The sequence below is a fragment of the Crocodylus siamensis genome, chromosome 6 (genome assembly GCF_052110815.1).
Source record: "Crocodylus siamensis isolate JL-2025a chromosome 6, ASM5211081v1, whole genome shotgun sequence".
Classification (NCBI taxonomy): Eukaryota; Metazoa; Chordata; order Crocodylia; family Crocodylidae; genus Crocodylus; species Crocodylus siamensis.
Genome location: NC_143400.1, coordinates 2,130,280 through 2,145,121, shown reverse-complemented (window position 1 = coordinate 2,145,121; position 14,842 = coordinate 2,130,280). Strand labels below are relative to the sequence as shown.

The following is a 14,842-nucleotide window of genomic DNA, read 5'->3' as shown; positions in this document are numbered from 1 at the left end:
GCAGCCAATCCCCGGGCCGCGCCCCGCCCCCGGGCCCGCCCCCGGGCCCCGCCCCGCCCCGCGCCGGGACAGCGGCTCCGGCATGGCCGCCTGCGAGAACATCGTCATCTTCGGGGCCACGGGCATGACGGGGCTGGCCACGCTGGCGCAAGCCCTGCAGGCCGGTAGGAGAAGCCCTGGGCCCCGGGGGAGCCCCGGCGCGTGGGGGGCGCGGGGCGCGGCAGACAGGCACGGCGGCAGGGAGAGCGCTGCCTAGCCCCGCCCCGCCCCGCGCCGCCCCGCCGGCCGCCGTGCTCGGGGTCGGGCCCGGGCACCGCCGCCTTGGGCCCCCGGGCTGGCCGGCCCCAGGCGCTCAGCGCGGGGCACCGCCCGGGGGTGCCAGGCGCGGCGCGGACCCCAGCGGCGCGCGCCAGAAGGGGCCGCCGGGGCCGCCCAGGCCCCCCGAGCCAGGGCGGCTTCTGCTGAGTCACGGTCCCCGCCGCGAGAGTGCTGAGTCACCGTCAGGCGTCCCCAGCGGGGGCCCGGCCGGGGTGGCCGGCTGCCTGGGCCGACGGCGGGCGCCGAGCCCCCCGGAGCCGCGCCGGGCGGTCCCCGGTGCCAGGGCCGCTCACCCGCTCCCCCCCGCAGGCTACCGGGTGACGGTGCTGGTGCGGGACCCGGCGCGGCTGCCCCCGGCCCTGCGCCCCACGCACGTGGTGGTGGGCGACGTGCTGGACCCCAGCGCCGTGGACCAGGCCGTGCAGGGGCAGGACGCCGTCATCATCATCCTGGGCACCCGCAACGACCTCAGTACGTCCCGCGCCCCCTGCCCCCTGCCCCCCGCCCCGCCCCCTGCCCCCCTGACCCGCCTCCTGCCCCCCAGGCCCCACCACCATGATGTCCGAGGGCACCAAGAACATCGTGGCTGCCATGAAGGCCCACGGGATTCGCAAGGTGGTCGTGTGCCTGTCGGGTGAGCGCTGGGCTGCCGGGGGCGGGGCGGGGCGGGAGGGGAAGGGGGTGCAGCAGGGGCGGGGGCCGGACGCAGCTCACAGCCCTGGCGGCCCCTCGCCCGCAGCCTTCCTCATGTGGGACCCAGCCAAGGTGCCAGCCAAGCTGCAGCCCGTGACCGACGACCACATCCGCATGCACCGCATCCTGCAGGACTCGGGCCTGGACTGCGTCTCCGTCATGCCGCCCCACATCGCCGGTGCGTGCTGGGGCCGGGGCCGGGCGGGGCACCGGTGGGGACCCCCCCGCTGACCCTCCCTTGCCCCGCAGACGACCAGCCGCTGACCGGGGACTACACGGTGACCGTGAACGCGGCGGGCGGCTCCCGCGTCATCTCCAAGCACGACTTGGGCCACTTCTTCCTGCAGTGCCTGAGCACGGCCCAGTACGACGGCAAGAACGTCTACCTCTCCCGCCACTACCCCAAGGAGTGATCCCGGCTGCCCCCACGCTCCCGGGATGATTAAACCACAGCGATTTTTTTCCCCAGCCGCTCTTCTCCTGCCTGGCCCCTGACACCCCCCTCCTGGCCCTGGCCCCGGCCCCGGGGCCCAGGCCGTCATCTGGGTTCCCTGGGGGAGCTGCCCGCATGCAGAAGGGAGCTGGGCGATGCACCTGCCATCGGGAAACAGGCCCCGGGGCTGGGGAGATCCTGGGCGTCCCGGTCCGAGTCCGGCCCCCCTGGCCTGCAGAGAGCCCCATTCCCACCGGCCAGGGCTGCGGAGACCGCAGGCGGGCAGCCCAGGCCCCCGGGGGAGCGGGGGAAGGGGCCTGGCAGGTGGCTGACATGTCCCAGCATGCCCTGCGCTGAGCCCCCCCACTCCCCCCACGGGACCTGTTGGGATCTGCAGGCTGCTTTATCCCCATGGCAGCGCCAGCTCCATCAGGGAGCGGTGCTGGGGGGGGCAGGAAAGAGGGGGCACCATGAAGGGGCGATAGGGGAGCTGCCCCATGGGTGGTACCAGGCCGGGCAGGGGCAGCATGGAGGGTCAGAGGTCATGGGGGGGTCAGGGGTCACCTGCAGGGCAGGGACACCATGTGAGGCAGGGGCATGGGGGTGGAAGAGGGGCGTGGGGCCCATGGGGGGGGGAGGGAGCCGGGGAGCTGCGGGGTCCGCGCCCGCCTGGGTGGTCGCTACGAGGTCCGGTGGGTAGGGCCCCCTCTGGGCCCCCCTGGGTGGTGCGTGCCAGGCCCTGCTCTGGTTCGGGGCGACGTGCCCAGGCCTCGGCACCCGCCTGCGGCGGGGGGCCCTTCCCTGCGGCCCCCGGGCCGTTGGGCGGCGGAGCGGGGCGGCCTGCGGTGTCGTTTCCCTTCCTCTGCCACCCGCCTGCACAGGGGCCCGGCGGGGCCAGACCCTCCCGCCCCGCCCCTCGCGGCTGCTCCGAGCTGAGCCCCGACGCGCTCATCTCCCCCCGCGGGGCGCTGACGTCAGCCCCCCGCTATGCAAATGAACCTCCCTCGCCTCCACCAATCAGGCAGAAGCAGGCGGGGCCTCGCGCTCCTTCCTCTTCCCTTTCCTTGACTCGCTCCCGTCCGGCCCGGGATGCAAATGAGCGCCCCGGCCCCGCGCTCCGATTGGCTGGCCCGCGCCCCGCCCTTTTCCTGGCCTGGCCCAGTCCAGCGGCAGGGGCCGGGCGCGCCGCGGCAGCGAGGCTCGGCGCCGGGTCGGTGGAGGGGGGCGGGGGAAGAGGGGAGGGGGATGCCGGCTCCTGATTGGCTGCGCGCCGCGTTCCAGGCCTCGCGGATTGGCCCCTGAGGAGCAGGTATGTAAATGAGGGTCCCGGGCTCGGGGCTGCGCTGCGGGGGGGGGGGCGGGGGAGCCGGGACCGGGGCGGGCGGGGCGGAGCGGAGGGAGCGCGGCCGGTGACTCACGGGGGGGCGGGGCCGGCCTGACTCACCGCCCCCGCCTCGCCGGCGCCGGGGCAGGACCGGGGCGGGGAAACCGCGGGGGTGGGGGGAGTCCTCTGCCCCGGGCCTCAGTGATGGCACCTGCAGGCTGGGTCCATGGGAGCCGGGGAAGAGCGCGGGTGTGCAGACCCCTGCCCCCCCGTGCCCCAGCCCGGCGTGGTGCTGAGTCTCCTCTTCCCTCGCAGCGCCATGCTGGCCAAGGGCGTCAAGCGCAAGCGCGGCGCCGTGGAGAGCGCGGGGGCCAGCGTGCCTGCCCCCACGCCCACCGCCGCCCCCGCCGCCTCCCTCTTCAGCCTGTCAGTGGTCAAGCTGCACCAGAGCCTGCAGCGCGTGGAGCCCGACCTGCGGCCCCTGGTGCTCGTGGCCAACGCCTTGCGGCGCCTCCGGGACCAGATGCAGACGGAGGCTGCGGCGCCCGAGCCCCCTGGCGCCCTCCCAGACTGCCCGACGGGCCCACTGGACAGCTCCGGCGCCCCGTTGGACAGCTCCGGCGCCCTCCCAGGCTGCCCCACGGGCCCACTGGACACCTCCGGCACCCCCTTGGACAGCTCCGGCGCCCTCCCAGGCTGCCCCATGGGCCCACTGGACGCCTCTGGCGCCCTCTTGGACAGCTCTGACGCCCTCCCAGGCTGCCCCACGGGCCCACTGGACACCTCCGGCACCCCCTTGGACAGCTCCGGCGCCCTCCCAGGCTGCCCCATGGGCCCACTGGACGCCTCTGGCGCCCTCTTGGACAGCTCTGACGCCCTCCCAGGCTGCCCCACGGGCCCACTGGACGCCTCGGGTGCCCCCTTGGACAGCTCTGGCATCCTCCCAGGCTGCCCCACGGGCCCACTGGACGCCTCCGGCACCCCCTTGGACAGCTCCGGCACCCTCCCCAGCGCGGGGCCTGCCACGCTGCTCCCCAGCCTGGACGTCTCGCTCTGCTCGTCCATCTCGGGGCTCCTGGAGGACCTGGAGCCGGCCGGCAGCCTGGTTCCGGCGCTGTGGGGCGCGGAGTGCGGGGCGCGGGCGCTGCTGGCCCCGCTGCCGGACGAGGGGCTGGAGGACGTCTTTGAGGACATCGACACCTCCATGTACGACAGCGAGCTGTGGGCGCCCGCCGGCCTCAAGGCCTTGGCGCCGGCGCCGGGCAAGGACGAGGCGGTGCCGGGCCCCGAGGACGGGGGCCTGGACATCAACGACCTGGACTTGCTCATGGATGTGCTGGTGGGCCCGCGGGGGCTCTGAGCCCACCCCCGGGCCTGGCAGGACCGGGGGGGTCGTGGGCAGTTTGCCCCTGTCCCCCTCCTCACCCCCAGCTGCAGAGCCGCAGGCAATGAAATGGTTAATGTCTGAGTCAGCTCCTGCCTCTTGTACCGGGCCTTGGGGCAAAGCTGGGGGGGCTGGGAGCCCGGATGCCTGGGTCTTGCCCCAGCTCTTGGGTCGGGGGAGACCTCAGGGAAACTGAGGCAGGAAGCCGCACACGCACATGCCCCCTTGTGGCCGAGTTGGGGGCAGCACCCGGCTCCTGACCCTGAGCCGGGTGCCCCGACCCCTAGGCCTCACTGCCTCCCTGGCCCGTGCCCGGCACGTCTCGAAGCTCCGAACCCCCCGATGCATTCTGGGCACCCCCAAAAGCCGGCGCCAAATGGGGGGGTCTTGGTTCTTCCCCCCGGGGGGTCAGCTGCGTCCGCCCCGGAGCCCAAATCCCGCCTGCCCCCGGAGGCACCCGAGTCCCTGGGGCGGGGGGCGGGGACCACAACTTTCCAGCCCTGGGGGGGGGTCCTGGCAGCAGGGACACCGTGGACCCCGCGTGCTGGGCTGCCTGGGGGTGGGGGCTGCGGGTGCCCTCTCAGGGCGCCAGGGCCTCGGGCATGGCCGTGCCTGGGCGTGGGGGCGGCGCATTCCCAGCGGCCCCCGCCATTCCTGCGCGGCCGTGAAAGCCCCTTTCTCCCGGGTGTCGGCGGCTCGGGAATGGCAAAATCATCACATTCGCTGAGGACGGGGGAGGCCTGGCTGGGGGGGGAAACCCAGGCATCCAGTGCCCTGCCCCCCCCCGCTCAGACGCCTGGGTGTTTCTGGAGCTCTGGTGCCCCTGGGGTTCACAGTGGGGGGGAAGCGTCTGTCCCCAGGGATTGGGACCCTCATCCCCCACCATGGCCTTGCGCTGTCCCCCCTCTGGTGGGGAAGGGCAAGCAGCTCCGGACAGGCTGCCCCCCCCGGCCCCCCCGGAGGGAGGCGTCTCCTGGACCCACTTGCTCAGCGCCGGGGCGCCCGGACACCCGGGGGGACCTGGGTCCCGTCCAGCTCTGGGAGGGTTTGGGGTCTGGAGGTGAGAGCAGGGCGCTGACCCGGACCCCTGGGTTGTTTCTGGGCACCAGCTCTGGGGGGGCATGGGGTCTAGCGGTTGGAGCAGGGACCTACCTTTCCCAGCACTGAGCCCAGCCACGAGCCGGGGGCCCTGTTCGTCCCAGCCTGGAGCCAGGCTGACGCAGCCGCCCTGGACAGGGGATTTGGGCCTTTGTGCAGGGCCCGGGGAAGTGCTGACGCGGGCGCCGCGCGGGTCTGCCCGGGGCCGCGGGGCTGGCGCTGGTGCCGGGCGTGCGCAAGGCCGCGGGCACCATGGGCGGCTGCTTCGGGAAGGCCCCGGCTGCCCCCCGGGGTAAGACTCAGCCCCTGGCCTGGCTGCGCTCGGTGCTGTACAGACGTCTGTGGATCACGGCCTGGCATTGCCCAGGCACCAGGACCCCCCCCCCCCCCCCCCGGCCCGGCTTTGCTGGCTGGAAGTCCAGCACCCCCCTCCCCCCGCCTGGCCCAGCCCCTTTTAAGTCCCGGGTGGGTCGGAGCCTTGGGCCGGGGGAGGCGCAGCCCAGCTAGGAGCCGAGGTCAGCACGGCGGGAGCGGAGACGGGGCACGCTTGTCGGCCGCCCGGGCTCTGCCGCAGTGCCTCTCGCCCTGCCCGTACCTCAGTTTCCCCTGGGCAGGAGCCCCCTGCCCGCTCCTCCCGGGCCAGGACAGACGCTGCTTCAGTCCAGCAGGTTGGGAGTGAGGGGCACTGGCAGGGCTGGGGTGGGGCAGGGAGGGGGCTGGGGGTCAGGAGTGAGGGGCTGCAGGTCAGGAGTGAGGGGCACTGGCAGGGCTGGGGGGGCAGGGGGCTCTGGCATCAACCCCCCCCCACGTCCCCTCCAGCGTGGGGGTCGGGGCTGAGCAGGGCCATTGTTCGGGGCCTGGAGCCACTGGAATGGCAGCGATGCTGGGGGCGCCCGTGACCTTTATGCCGCGTGGGAACGAAATGCCGGGGGGGGGTTGTGTTGTTCTGGGGGACGGGCAGGGCGGAGACCCGGGGCAGGGGACAGGGCCCAGTCCCTGAGCTGCCAGCCCAGAGCCCGGACGCCTGGGATCTCTCCCGCTCCAGGAGGGTGGAGGTGTCCGGCAGGTGAGGGATGGGGATGGGGGGGCGGGGAAGCTGGACCAGGCTCTGCCACCGCTGTCCCATGCAGCCTTGGCTCCCTCCCTGCTCCGCATTGGCTCCCTGCCCCGGGCGCGCCGGGAGGAGTTGTTTCCCTCCTGGATGGGCAGGAAGGCGCCGGGTGCTATTTTGGGCCACGGCTGTTCCAGAGAAGGCGGACCCCCCCCAGCTGCAGCGTCCCAGGGGGGACGGGGCGGGGGCTGCTCATCCCCCAGGGGCTCCAGGCTGGGTCCCTGATGTGACCAGCTTGGCTGGTGCCCCTCGCTCCCGACCCCCCAGCCCCATCCACGTTTGCCTCTCCTCGCATTGCCTGCCCTGGACCCCGCCCCCCCGGACACCGTCTCAGCAGCCGCTCCGTCTCCCTCCTTCCCTGCTTGCTCCAGGCGCCAAGAGAGAATTGCCGGAAAGCCCCAGCCCGGGCCCGGACTCAGGCCATGTCCGTGCTGCAGGAAGCCGTTCGCGGGTGAGTCTCCCAGCTGAGCGGGGGGGGAGCAGGGGCCAGGGGCCCCATTGCCCTGTCTTGGGGAGCAGGAGGTGTGCTGCGGGCACGCGTGTGCATGCCTGCTGCGGGTGTCTGCAAGTGTGTGCCACCTGCCTGTGCCCGTGTGCCCCGACATGCCCCTGACCCCCCCCGCCTCCCTCCTGCAGGGTGCTGCAGTGAAGGATCGGGGCCCGTCTGCGCCGCCTCTGTCCCCGGAGGAGCCCGACAGTGCCTGGAGAGACGTAAGCACCGGGACTGGCCCTTGCAGAGGCGTGGGGGGTCGTGGTCTCTTCCTCTGAGCTGCCACTCGGTGGGCCCAACCCCCCCGGGGGGGAGCCACAGCACAGCCTGGATCAGGGCCCTCCCCCAACGACCGGGTCTCTCTTCCCCTGAGTCCCGCGTCCCACCTGAGGCCTTTCCCACCCCGAGAGGCTGGAGGGGGAAAGGGGAAACTGAGGCACGGTGAACATCCTTGTTCTCCCCCCCCCCGCCCAGGTGCAGAGAGCGAAGCTGCACGCAGAGCTGGTGCGAGTCCTGCAGCGCCGAGCCCAGGCCGTGCCCGCCATGGAGCCCGCGCTTGCTGCGGCGCCTGAGCTGGTGGAAGTCATCCTGGAGACAGAGCCCGAGGCCGGCGTGCGTGGCATCGGCCTGTCGGGGGGCGGCAAGCAGGGGCTCTTCGTGGCCCAGCTGCTGGAGGGGTCCCCGGCCGCCAAGGCCCTGAACCTCCGCGAAGGTGGGTGCCTGCTCCGGCACCGGTGGGGCAGGGCGGAGGGGGCGAGCCCGGAGCTGTTATGGACCCGCATGTCCCCCGTGCAGGCGACCAACTGCTGAGCGCCCGCGTGTCCTTCGAGAACGTGCGCTACGAGGACGCGCTGCGCATCCTGCAGTGCGCTGAGCCCTACCAGGTCTCCTTCTGCCTCAAGCGCACCGTGCCCAGCGCCCACGTCGGCTCCGGCCCCGGCGGCCTCGAGCTCAAGGGCCCCAAGGCCAAGGTGGCCAAGCTGGTATGTGGCCGCGAGAGTCGGGGGGGGGGGGGGGTGCTGCTCACGCAACGGCGCCGGCGCTCACGTCCTCTCCTCTCTCGGCAGAGCGTGAAGAGCCTGGCGCCTGCCAGCAGGAAGGCGGTGGCGGCCGTGGTGGCCGTGGACGTGGCCCCCGTCGACGTGGAGTTCTCCCTGCCCAAGTTCTCGCGGCTGAGGAAGGCCAAGGGGGTGGCGGAGGAGCCCGCGGCCACGGCGGAGCCGGCGCGCCGAAAGCTGAAGTTCCCGCGGCTGAAGGTGAAGGAGGCAGCGGGCGCGAAGGTGCCGGAGCCGGCGAGGACCAAAGCCGCCGGGGTCAAGGCGGAGGCGGAGCGCAAGGAGCCCCCCAAGTTCAAGGCCCCCCAGGTGGAGCTGGACCTGCCCAGCGCCCCTGGCCTTGCCGTGGCCCTGCCCGAGCTGGAGGGTGCTGAGAAGCAGCTGAAGGTGCCGCAGCTGGAGCTGGCGCTGCCCAAGGCTGAGGCGCCGGAGCCGGTGCCGGAGCGCAGAGCCGGCCTCGCGCTGCCGGCCGTGGACGTGGCGCTGCCCAGCGTGGACGTGGCCCTGAAGCTGCCCAAGGCCGAGGTGCCCCCGCCCGCCGCCGGCGCCTTCCGGGTCCAGCTGCCCCATCTCGGCCTCGCTGCCGAGGCGGAGGCGCCTGAGGGCCAGGGGCGGGCGCCGGGGCTCCAGGCGCCCAAGGTGGAGCTGGCCCTGCCCGGTGGCAAGGCGCTGGAGCCCGCGGGGCCGCCCAAGGCAGGGCTAGCGCTGCCCTCCCTCGCCGTCGGCGTGCGGCCGGTGGATGTGGAGCTGCCCTTGCCCAAGGGCAAGGCGGAGCCGGCCCCGGAGCCGGCCAAGCTGGAGCTCCCGGACGTCACGGTGCAGGTGCCCAAGCTGGGCGGCAGGGCGCCGGAGGGGGCGGTGGAGCGGGAGAGCCCCAAGGTCAAGGCCAAGGGCCCCAAGATCAAGCTGCCAAGCTTCGGGCTCTCGCTGCGGGAGCCGAAGGCCGAGGCAGAGCCCGGCGCCGTGGAGGGCAAAGCCCGGCTCCCCGCCCTCAAGGTGCCAGCCATTGACATCACGGTGCCCGGAGCAGCAGACGTGGAGCTGCCACCCCCGCCTGACATGCGCCTGCCCACGGCCAAGCGGGAGGCGCCAGGCCCCGAGGGCCCCGAGGTCAAGTTCAAGCTGCCGCAGGTCTCGCTGCCCAAGCTGGAGCTGGCGGGGAAGGTAGAGCCCGAGCCCGAGCCCGAGCCCGAGCCTGGGGCGCTGGAGCTGCTGGCCGGGAAGATTGGTATGCCCAAGCTGGACCTCTCGGTGCCGGGGCTGCAGCCGGTCGATGTGGAGCTGCCCGCGGCGCCTGAGCTGGGCGTCGCGGTGCCGGAGCCCAGGGTGGAGGTGGTGCTGCGCTTGGCGAAGGCGCCGGAGCGGGCGGTGGAGGCGGCTCCGGCCCGGCTGAGCTTCCCCTCGGTGAAGGTGCCTTCCCTGGAGATTGACCTGCCCCATGTCGCCGGCGCCGAGTTCCGGGAAATGGTGGTGCCGGAGCCGCCAGGCCTGCCGCTGCGAGTGCCCAAGGTGGACCTGGCCCTGGGGAGGGAGACGGCAGAGGTCGAGGGCCCTGACGCCAGCATCCAGCTCCCAGCTGTGAAGCTGCCGGCGGTGGAGATTGTGGCGCCCAAGCTGCCCAGCTTGGACATTGAGCCTGGGGTGCCCGAGGCCAAGCCCAAGTCTCCCAAGTTCTCCCTGCCCAAATTCCCCCGTGGCAGGAAGGAGCCGGAGCCGGAGCCAGAGCCGGAGCCGGGCACCAAGGGGGCCAAGCTGAAAATGCCAAAATTGGGGCTGTCCTTCTCCAAGGCGAAGCTGGGGACCGAGGGCGAGGGAGGGAGCCCGGAGCCGGAGGGGAAGCCAGGGGCCAAGCTGCCGGGGGTCGAGATTGCGGCGCCCTGTGCGGACGTAGCCGTCGGGCTGCCGGGGCCCGGGGGGGCCGCGCCCGACGCCAGCCTTGAGGCACCCGACGGGAAGCTGAAGATGCCCAAGATTTCTCTGCCCAAGTTCGGGGGCAAGGGCAGGGACGGGGAGCCGGAGCCAGAGCCGGAGGAGCCGGGCCGGGAGGCCAAGGTGAAGATGCCCAAATTCAAGATGCCGTCGTTTGCCGGCAAGCGGGACACCGAGGGTGCCGCGGCCCCCACCCCAGAGCCGGAGGGGGGGCTCCTCAAGGGGGAGGCTGGGAGCGGCAGCTCCTTCCTGAAGATGCCGAAGCTCATCGCGTCCGCGGGCAAGGCCAAGCCAGGCGCCGACGTCCAGCTCCGGAGCTCCAAGGGCGACATCCGCTCGCGCGGCCCCGAGCTGGACGTCCAGCTGCCCCAGGTGGAGCTGCCCCAGCTCGGGCCTAAGGAGGCGGTGCGCACGGGGAGCCCCGGTGCGGGGCGGAGGCCAGCGTCGGGCGCCCGAGGCGGGGAGGCGGAGGCGTTGGAGCCGGCACTGCGGCTGTGCGGGGCCGAGCTGCAGCTCCCCAAGGTGCCGTCCCTTGGCGTTGCGGCGCCTGCGTTGGACCTGGCGCTCGGCCTCGCCGCGCCGGCGCCGGAGCCTGCCGCGGAGCAGGGGGGCGCCCGGATCCAGCTGCCCCAGGTGGAGCTGCCGCGTCTCGGGGCCGGGCGGGACGCGGGCACCGAGGGCAAGGGGCAGGCGGAGGAGGCCGCGGGCGCCTTCAAGCTGCCAGCAGTTGGGCTGCCCCCGCTCTCCGGCCCCAAGGGCAGGGCGCCGGAGCCACCGCAGCTGGAAGCGAGCGGCCCCAAGATCAGGCTGCCCAAATTTGGGGGCTCCGGCGGCGATGTCCGGGGGGAGCCCGAGGCCTCGCGGCTGGAGCTGGAGCTGAAGCCGCCCCGGCTCTGCGGCAGCCTGGAGGTGCTGGGCCCCACGGGCGAGGGGCAGGACGGTGGTGCCGGCTTCAAGCTGAGGATGCCGTCGTTCGGCGGCGCCGGAGCCAGCGCGGACACGCAGCCCCTGTGCGGCGCCGAGCTCCGGGGCCGGGCGCCGCAGGTCGCTTTCCCGGACGTGGGGTTCACCGTGGCGGCGCGGGGAGAGGACGTGGGAGGTCGGGGCCGTGGAGGGGAGACGGAGGCCAAGGGCGCCCGGTTCCAGGTGCCTGAGCTGGAGCTGTCGGCCCCGGGCGCTGCGGCGCAGGGGGACGCCGCAGACGGGGAGGCGGGCAGGAGGGCGAGAGTGAAGCTGCCCAAGTTTGGGCTGGCCCTGACCAAGGAGGTGGGCGAGGAGGCCAAGGTCAAGGGCAGGAAGGGCACGTTCGTGCTGGGCAAGGCCAAGGAGGCCGAGGCGGCCTCGGGGCTGCTGGAAGGGGAGGGCGACGCCGGGGACGGCCGGGCCACGGGGCTGCGGCGAAAGCTGACACCCGGCTTCGGGCTGTCGCTCGCCAAGGCCAAGGCTGCGGCCGAGGTGAACGGGCTGGAGGGCGACGCGGACAAGGGCGCCCGGCTGCGGCTGCCCAAGCTGGGCTTCTCCAAGGCCGAGGGGCCGGGCCTCCCCGACGGCGCGCGCCTGGCCCGGGTCAAGCTGCCCCGCGTGGAGCTGGCGGGCCCGCGCCGCCCCGGGGAGCCCGATGCCGAGATGAGCCTGGAGCTGGTGCAGGCCGAGGCGGCGGAGGGGGCTCCCGGCGGCGCCCGCGCCGGCTCCAAGCTGGCGCTGGCCTTGTCCGGCTTGCGCAAGAAGGACGGGGACGGCGCCCGTGCCGAGCCGGGCGCCGAGGCGGAGAAGGGCGCCCGCTTCAAGCTGCCCAAGCTGGCGCTGAGCCCCAAGGCCCGGGGGGTGCTGGAGATCAGCGCGGCGCCGCGGCAGGAGGAGGGAGAGCCGGGCGCACCGGAGGGGCTCCAGGTCCGGCTGCCCAAGCTGGGCTTCTCGGCACCGGCGGCGGAGGAGGGACATGTCGCCGCGGCTGTCTGAGGGCGACACGGAGAGACCCCAGCCCGGAGCCCGTGGACCCCCTGTGCTAACAACGCCATGAGCTCCTGGCCACGACCCCCCCCGCCCCTTTTGGGGGTGAAGTTTGGCTTCTCGTGGACAAAGCCCCCAATGTGTGGGTGGGAGCTGAGCGGCGCCAAATACTGCTCCCCCTTTTCCTCCCCCCACTGCCACTAACCGCGACGCCGGAGCCTAACCCGAGCGCTTGGGGAAGACGCAGGGCCTGGGAGGGGGTGGGGGGAGATGGCCAAGGCTGCAGGGGATGCAGTGGCAGAGGCGGGCATGGCAGCCAGGTGCCCGGGGTCCGGCTTGCGAGGGAGGGGGTGGGGGGGTTGGGGCTGCTTCTGCCTGGCTCGCCGCTGCCCTGCGCCTGCAGCGGGCGCCCGAGACCCCAGCCCAGCCGGGCATTAAAGGACCAGCGGCTGCTTCCCTAGGCCTGAGCCCTGTCATTTATCTGCTCGCGCGGCCAGATTTTGGGGGACAGGGCTGGGCATATGGGGGGAGCCCCAGGCCGAGGGTGCTGGGGGGGCCCCAATCACCTGGACCCCCTGGCCGAGCACCCGTATGGCCTAGACCGGCCCTGGAGCCGCAGCCCTCCCCTTTCCCGGGGGGTGGTTTCTGTGCCCGCTTGAGGCATGCGTGCCAGCGCTTTGCATAGGGACGGGGCAGGGGTCCGGGCTCCTAAAGCCCCTGGGGCACCGGCGGGCGGGTCAAGGACCAGCCCGGGCGCGGGTGGCGCGACGGGGCCGGGAGCGGATCAGAAGCGCCCGTCGCCCCCCTCCAACCTGGGGCAGAGGCCGAGCCGTTCGAGCCCTGCGGGGCGCGCGCCGGGGGTCCCCATCCTGTGGCAGATCCAGAGGGTGAGCGAGTTGGGGGTGGGGGGTTCTGCCAAGCGGGCCGGCCCCCCCCCCCCCCCGGCTGCTCCAGATGTGGCGTCCCCGGCGCAGCTCCACGACAGAACCCGGCGCCCGGCGACACCGGAACCCGGCGCCCCGCGGCCCAGCGGGCGGGCCTGGCGCCGGGGCGGGCGGCCGCGGCGGGCGTGCAGCATGGTGACGCTGGCGTCGGGCGCCGAGCGCTACGAGGTGGTGGAGATCCTGGGCAAGGGCACCTTTGGCGAGGTGGCCAAGGGCCACAAGCTCAGCACGGGCGAGCCGGTGGCGCTCAAGGTGCTGGCGGACGACGCCTACCGGCGCCGCATCGTGCGCAACGAGCTGAAGCTGCTGCGGGCGCTGGCGCGGCTGGACCCCGAGGCGGCCCACGTGGTGCGCTTCCACGAGGGCTTCCAGGCGGGCGGGAAGTGCTACCTGGTGTTCGAGCTGCTGGAGAAGAACCTCTTCGACTTCCAGAAGGAGAACGGCTTCGCGCCCCTGCCCGTGCGCCACATCCGCACCGTGACGGCCCAGGTGCTGCAGGCGCTGGCCAAGCTCAAGGAGCTGGCGGTCATCCACGCCGACCTCAAGCCCGAGAACATCATGCTGGTGGACCAGGCGCGCCGCCCCTTCCGGGTCAAGGTCATCGACTTCGGCTCGGCCAGCTTCTTCCCCGAGGTGCGCTACGTGCGGGAGCCCTACATCCAGTCCCGCTTCTACCGGGCGCCCGAGGTGCTGCTGGGCCTGCCCTTCTGCGAGAAGGTGGACGTGTGGTCGCTGGGCTGCGTGGTGGCCGAGCTGCACCTGGGCTGGCCGCTGTACCCGGGCGGCAGCGAGTACGACCAGGTGCGCTACATCTGCGAGACCCAGGGGCTGCCCAAGGGCGGGCTGCTGGGCGCCGCCAGCAAGGCGCCGCTCTTCTTCAAGCGGGCGCCGCAGCCCGAGGGCGGCAGCCAGTGGCAGCTCAAGGTGCCGGCGGAGGCCGGGGTGAAGGCGGTGGAGCGGCGCAAGTACGTGCTGCGCTCGCTGGAGCAGCTGGAGGCGGTGCCGGCGCCCCGGGGGCCGGCGGCGGAGGGGGCGGCCGAGGCGGCGGCCGCGGCGCTTGACCAGCGCTGCATGGTGGAGCTGGTGCAGCGCATGCTGACCTGGGACTCGCACGAGCGCATCGCGCCCGCTGCCGCGCTGCGCCACCCCTTCATCTCCGCCCAGGAGCTGGCGCTGGGCTACGGGCGCACCCGCTACTGCCAGCTGGCCCTGCGCGGCCTCCGCCTGGCGCTGGTGGGCGACGAGCACGGCGCCGGCATGCAGGGAGCCATCACCCAGTTGGACGACCTCAGCCTGGCCGAGCCGGGCACGGAGGGCCCCCCGGGGCTCCTGGGCGACGGGGCCCGGCCGGGTACCCTCGAGGCCCTGGGCTGCGCCGGGGGGTGCCGAGCTGCCTGCCCCAACCCGCGGGCGCGCCCCGAGCCCCCGGCAATGGAGCCCATCCAGGCCCAGTACGGGCTGCGGCACGGCGGCACCAAGCCGCGCCGGCCGGCTCGGCACACCCGCTCAGACCCAGCCTTCGAGGGCCGGCGCTCCCCGGCGGACGAGCGGAGCCGCGGCAGCGCCGTGCCCCCGGAGCTGGCCGCCACGGATGACCAGAGCCTCCCGAAGCGGGAGCCGGGCTCTCCTGGCGCTCAGGTACCACGGCGGGGCCGGCGCCAGGCTGGTTCCCCTCTGTGGGGCTCGGGAGGGACCGCTGGGGCTGCCCGGCTTGGGGGCAACCGGGGGGCAACTAGGGCACGCGGCACCTCCGTCTCAACGCCCCCTTCTCGCCTGCAGAGAGCCGTGGCCGAGCCACCGCTGCCCAGCTCCAGCGCCTGGCTGGGCCCCGAGGCCTGCCTGCCCGAGCAGGGCTCTCCAGGCACGTTCCCCTACCGGCACCACGTCGCCAGCCACCAGTGAAGCCCGGCCGTGCCAAGCTGCCCCCCTTGCAGCCTCCGGCCACGGAGCAGCGCCCGGCCCCTTGGCTCTGGGCGGGCACGGCCCTCCCGGCCCAGCCGCTGGCCAGCCGGGCCCCACGCCAGCGCTCGGGCACTCGCGGCAGCGCCAGGCTGTGGCAATAAACAGCTTGTGCAGCCCGGACGACTCGCCTCGGTCTGTGCAGGAGCCCGGG

General features: G+C 74.0%; 4 protein-coding genes across 9 annotated transcripts; all 4 read left to right on the top strand.

The window, feature by feature from the left end:
• Positions 1–11: 11 nt before the first annotated feature.
• Positions 12–1,479, top strand: BLVRB (biliverdin reductase B). Of its 2 annotated transcripts, XM_090051275.1 has the most exons (5): positions 12–164; positions 628–789; positions 863–952; positions 1,058–1,189; positions 1,261–1,479. In XM_090051275.1, the coding sequence occupies exons 1-5, from the start codon at positions 83–85 to the stop codon at positions 1,422–1,424; spliced, it is 630 nt and encodes a 209-aa protein (XP_089907401.1). In that variant the 5' UTR covers positions 12–82; the 3' UTR covers positions 1,425–1,479. The 2 variants fall into 2 exon arrangements, with proteins under 2 accessions (XP_089907401.1, XP_089907402.1); XM_090051276.1 differs by lacking the exon at positions 863–952.
• A 147-nt stretch (positions 1,480–1,626) lies between these two features.
• Positions 1,627–4,236, top strand: SERTAD1 (SERTA domain containing 1). Of its 2 annotated transcripts, XM_090051264.1 has the most exons (2): positions 1,627–2,753; positions 3,084–4,236. In XM_090051264.1, the coding sequence occupies exon 2, from the start codon at positions 3,088–3,090 to the stop codon at positions 4,126–4,128; it is 1,041 nt and encodes a 346-aa protein (XP_089907390.1). In that variant the 5' UTR covers positions 1,627–2,753; positions 3,084–3,087; the 3' UTR covers positions 4,129–4,236. The 2 variants fall into 2 exon arrangements, with proteins under 2 accessions (XP_089907390.1, XP_089907389.1); XM_090051263.1 differs by lacking the exon at positions 1,627–2,753 and having other exon boundaries at positions 2,830–4,236.
• Positions 4,237–5,743: 1,507 nt separating this feature from the next.
• PRX (periaxin) lies at positions 5,744–12,662 on the top strand. Of its 4 annotated transcripts, none has more exons than XM_090051233.1 (6): positions 5,744–5,918; positions 6,733–6,812; positions 6,998–7,072; positions 7,326–7,563; positions 7,647–7,834; positions 7,919–12,662. In XM_090051233.1, exons 4-6 carry the CDS (start codon positions 7,395–7,397, stop codon positions 11,792–11,794), a joined length of 4,233 nt encoding a protein of 1,410 aa, XP_089907359.1. In that variant the 5' UTR covers positions 5,744–5,918; positions 6,733–6,812; positions 6,998–7,072; positions 7,326–7,394; the 3' UTR covers positions 11,795–12,662. The 4 variants fall into 4 exon arrangements, with proteins under 4 accessions (XP_089907359.1, XP_089907361.1, XP_089907360.1 ...); XM_090051235.1 differs by having other exon boundaries at positions 6,699–6,812; XM_090051234.1 differs by lacking the exon at positions 5,744–5,918 and adding an exon at positions 6,262–6,316.
• Positions 12,663–12,780: 118 nt separating this feature from the next.
• Positions 12,781–14,804, top strand: HIPK4 (homeodomain interacting protein kinase 4). Its single transcript, XM_090051251.1, has 2 exons — positions 12,781–14,367; positions 14,509–14,804. The coding sequence occupies exons 1-2, from the start codon at positions 12,862–12,864 to the stop codon at positions 14,629–14,631; spliced, it is 1,629 nt and encodes a 542-aa protein (XP_089907377.1). The 5' UTR covers positions 12,781–12,861; the 3' UTR covers positions 14,632–14,804.
• The last annotated feature ends 38 nt before the right edge of the window (positions 14,805–14,842 follow it).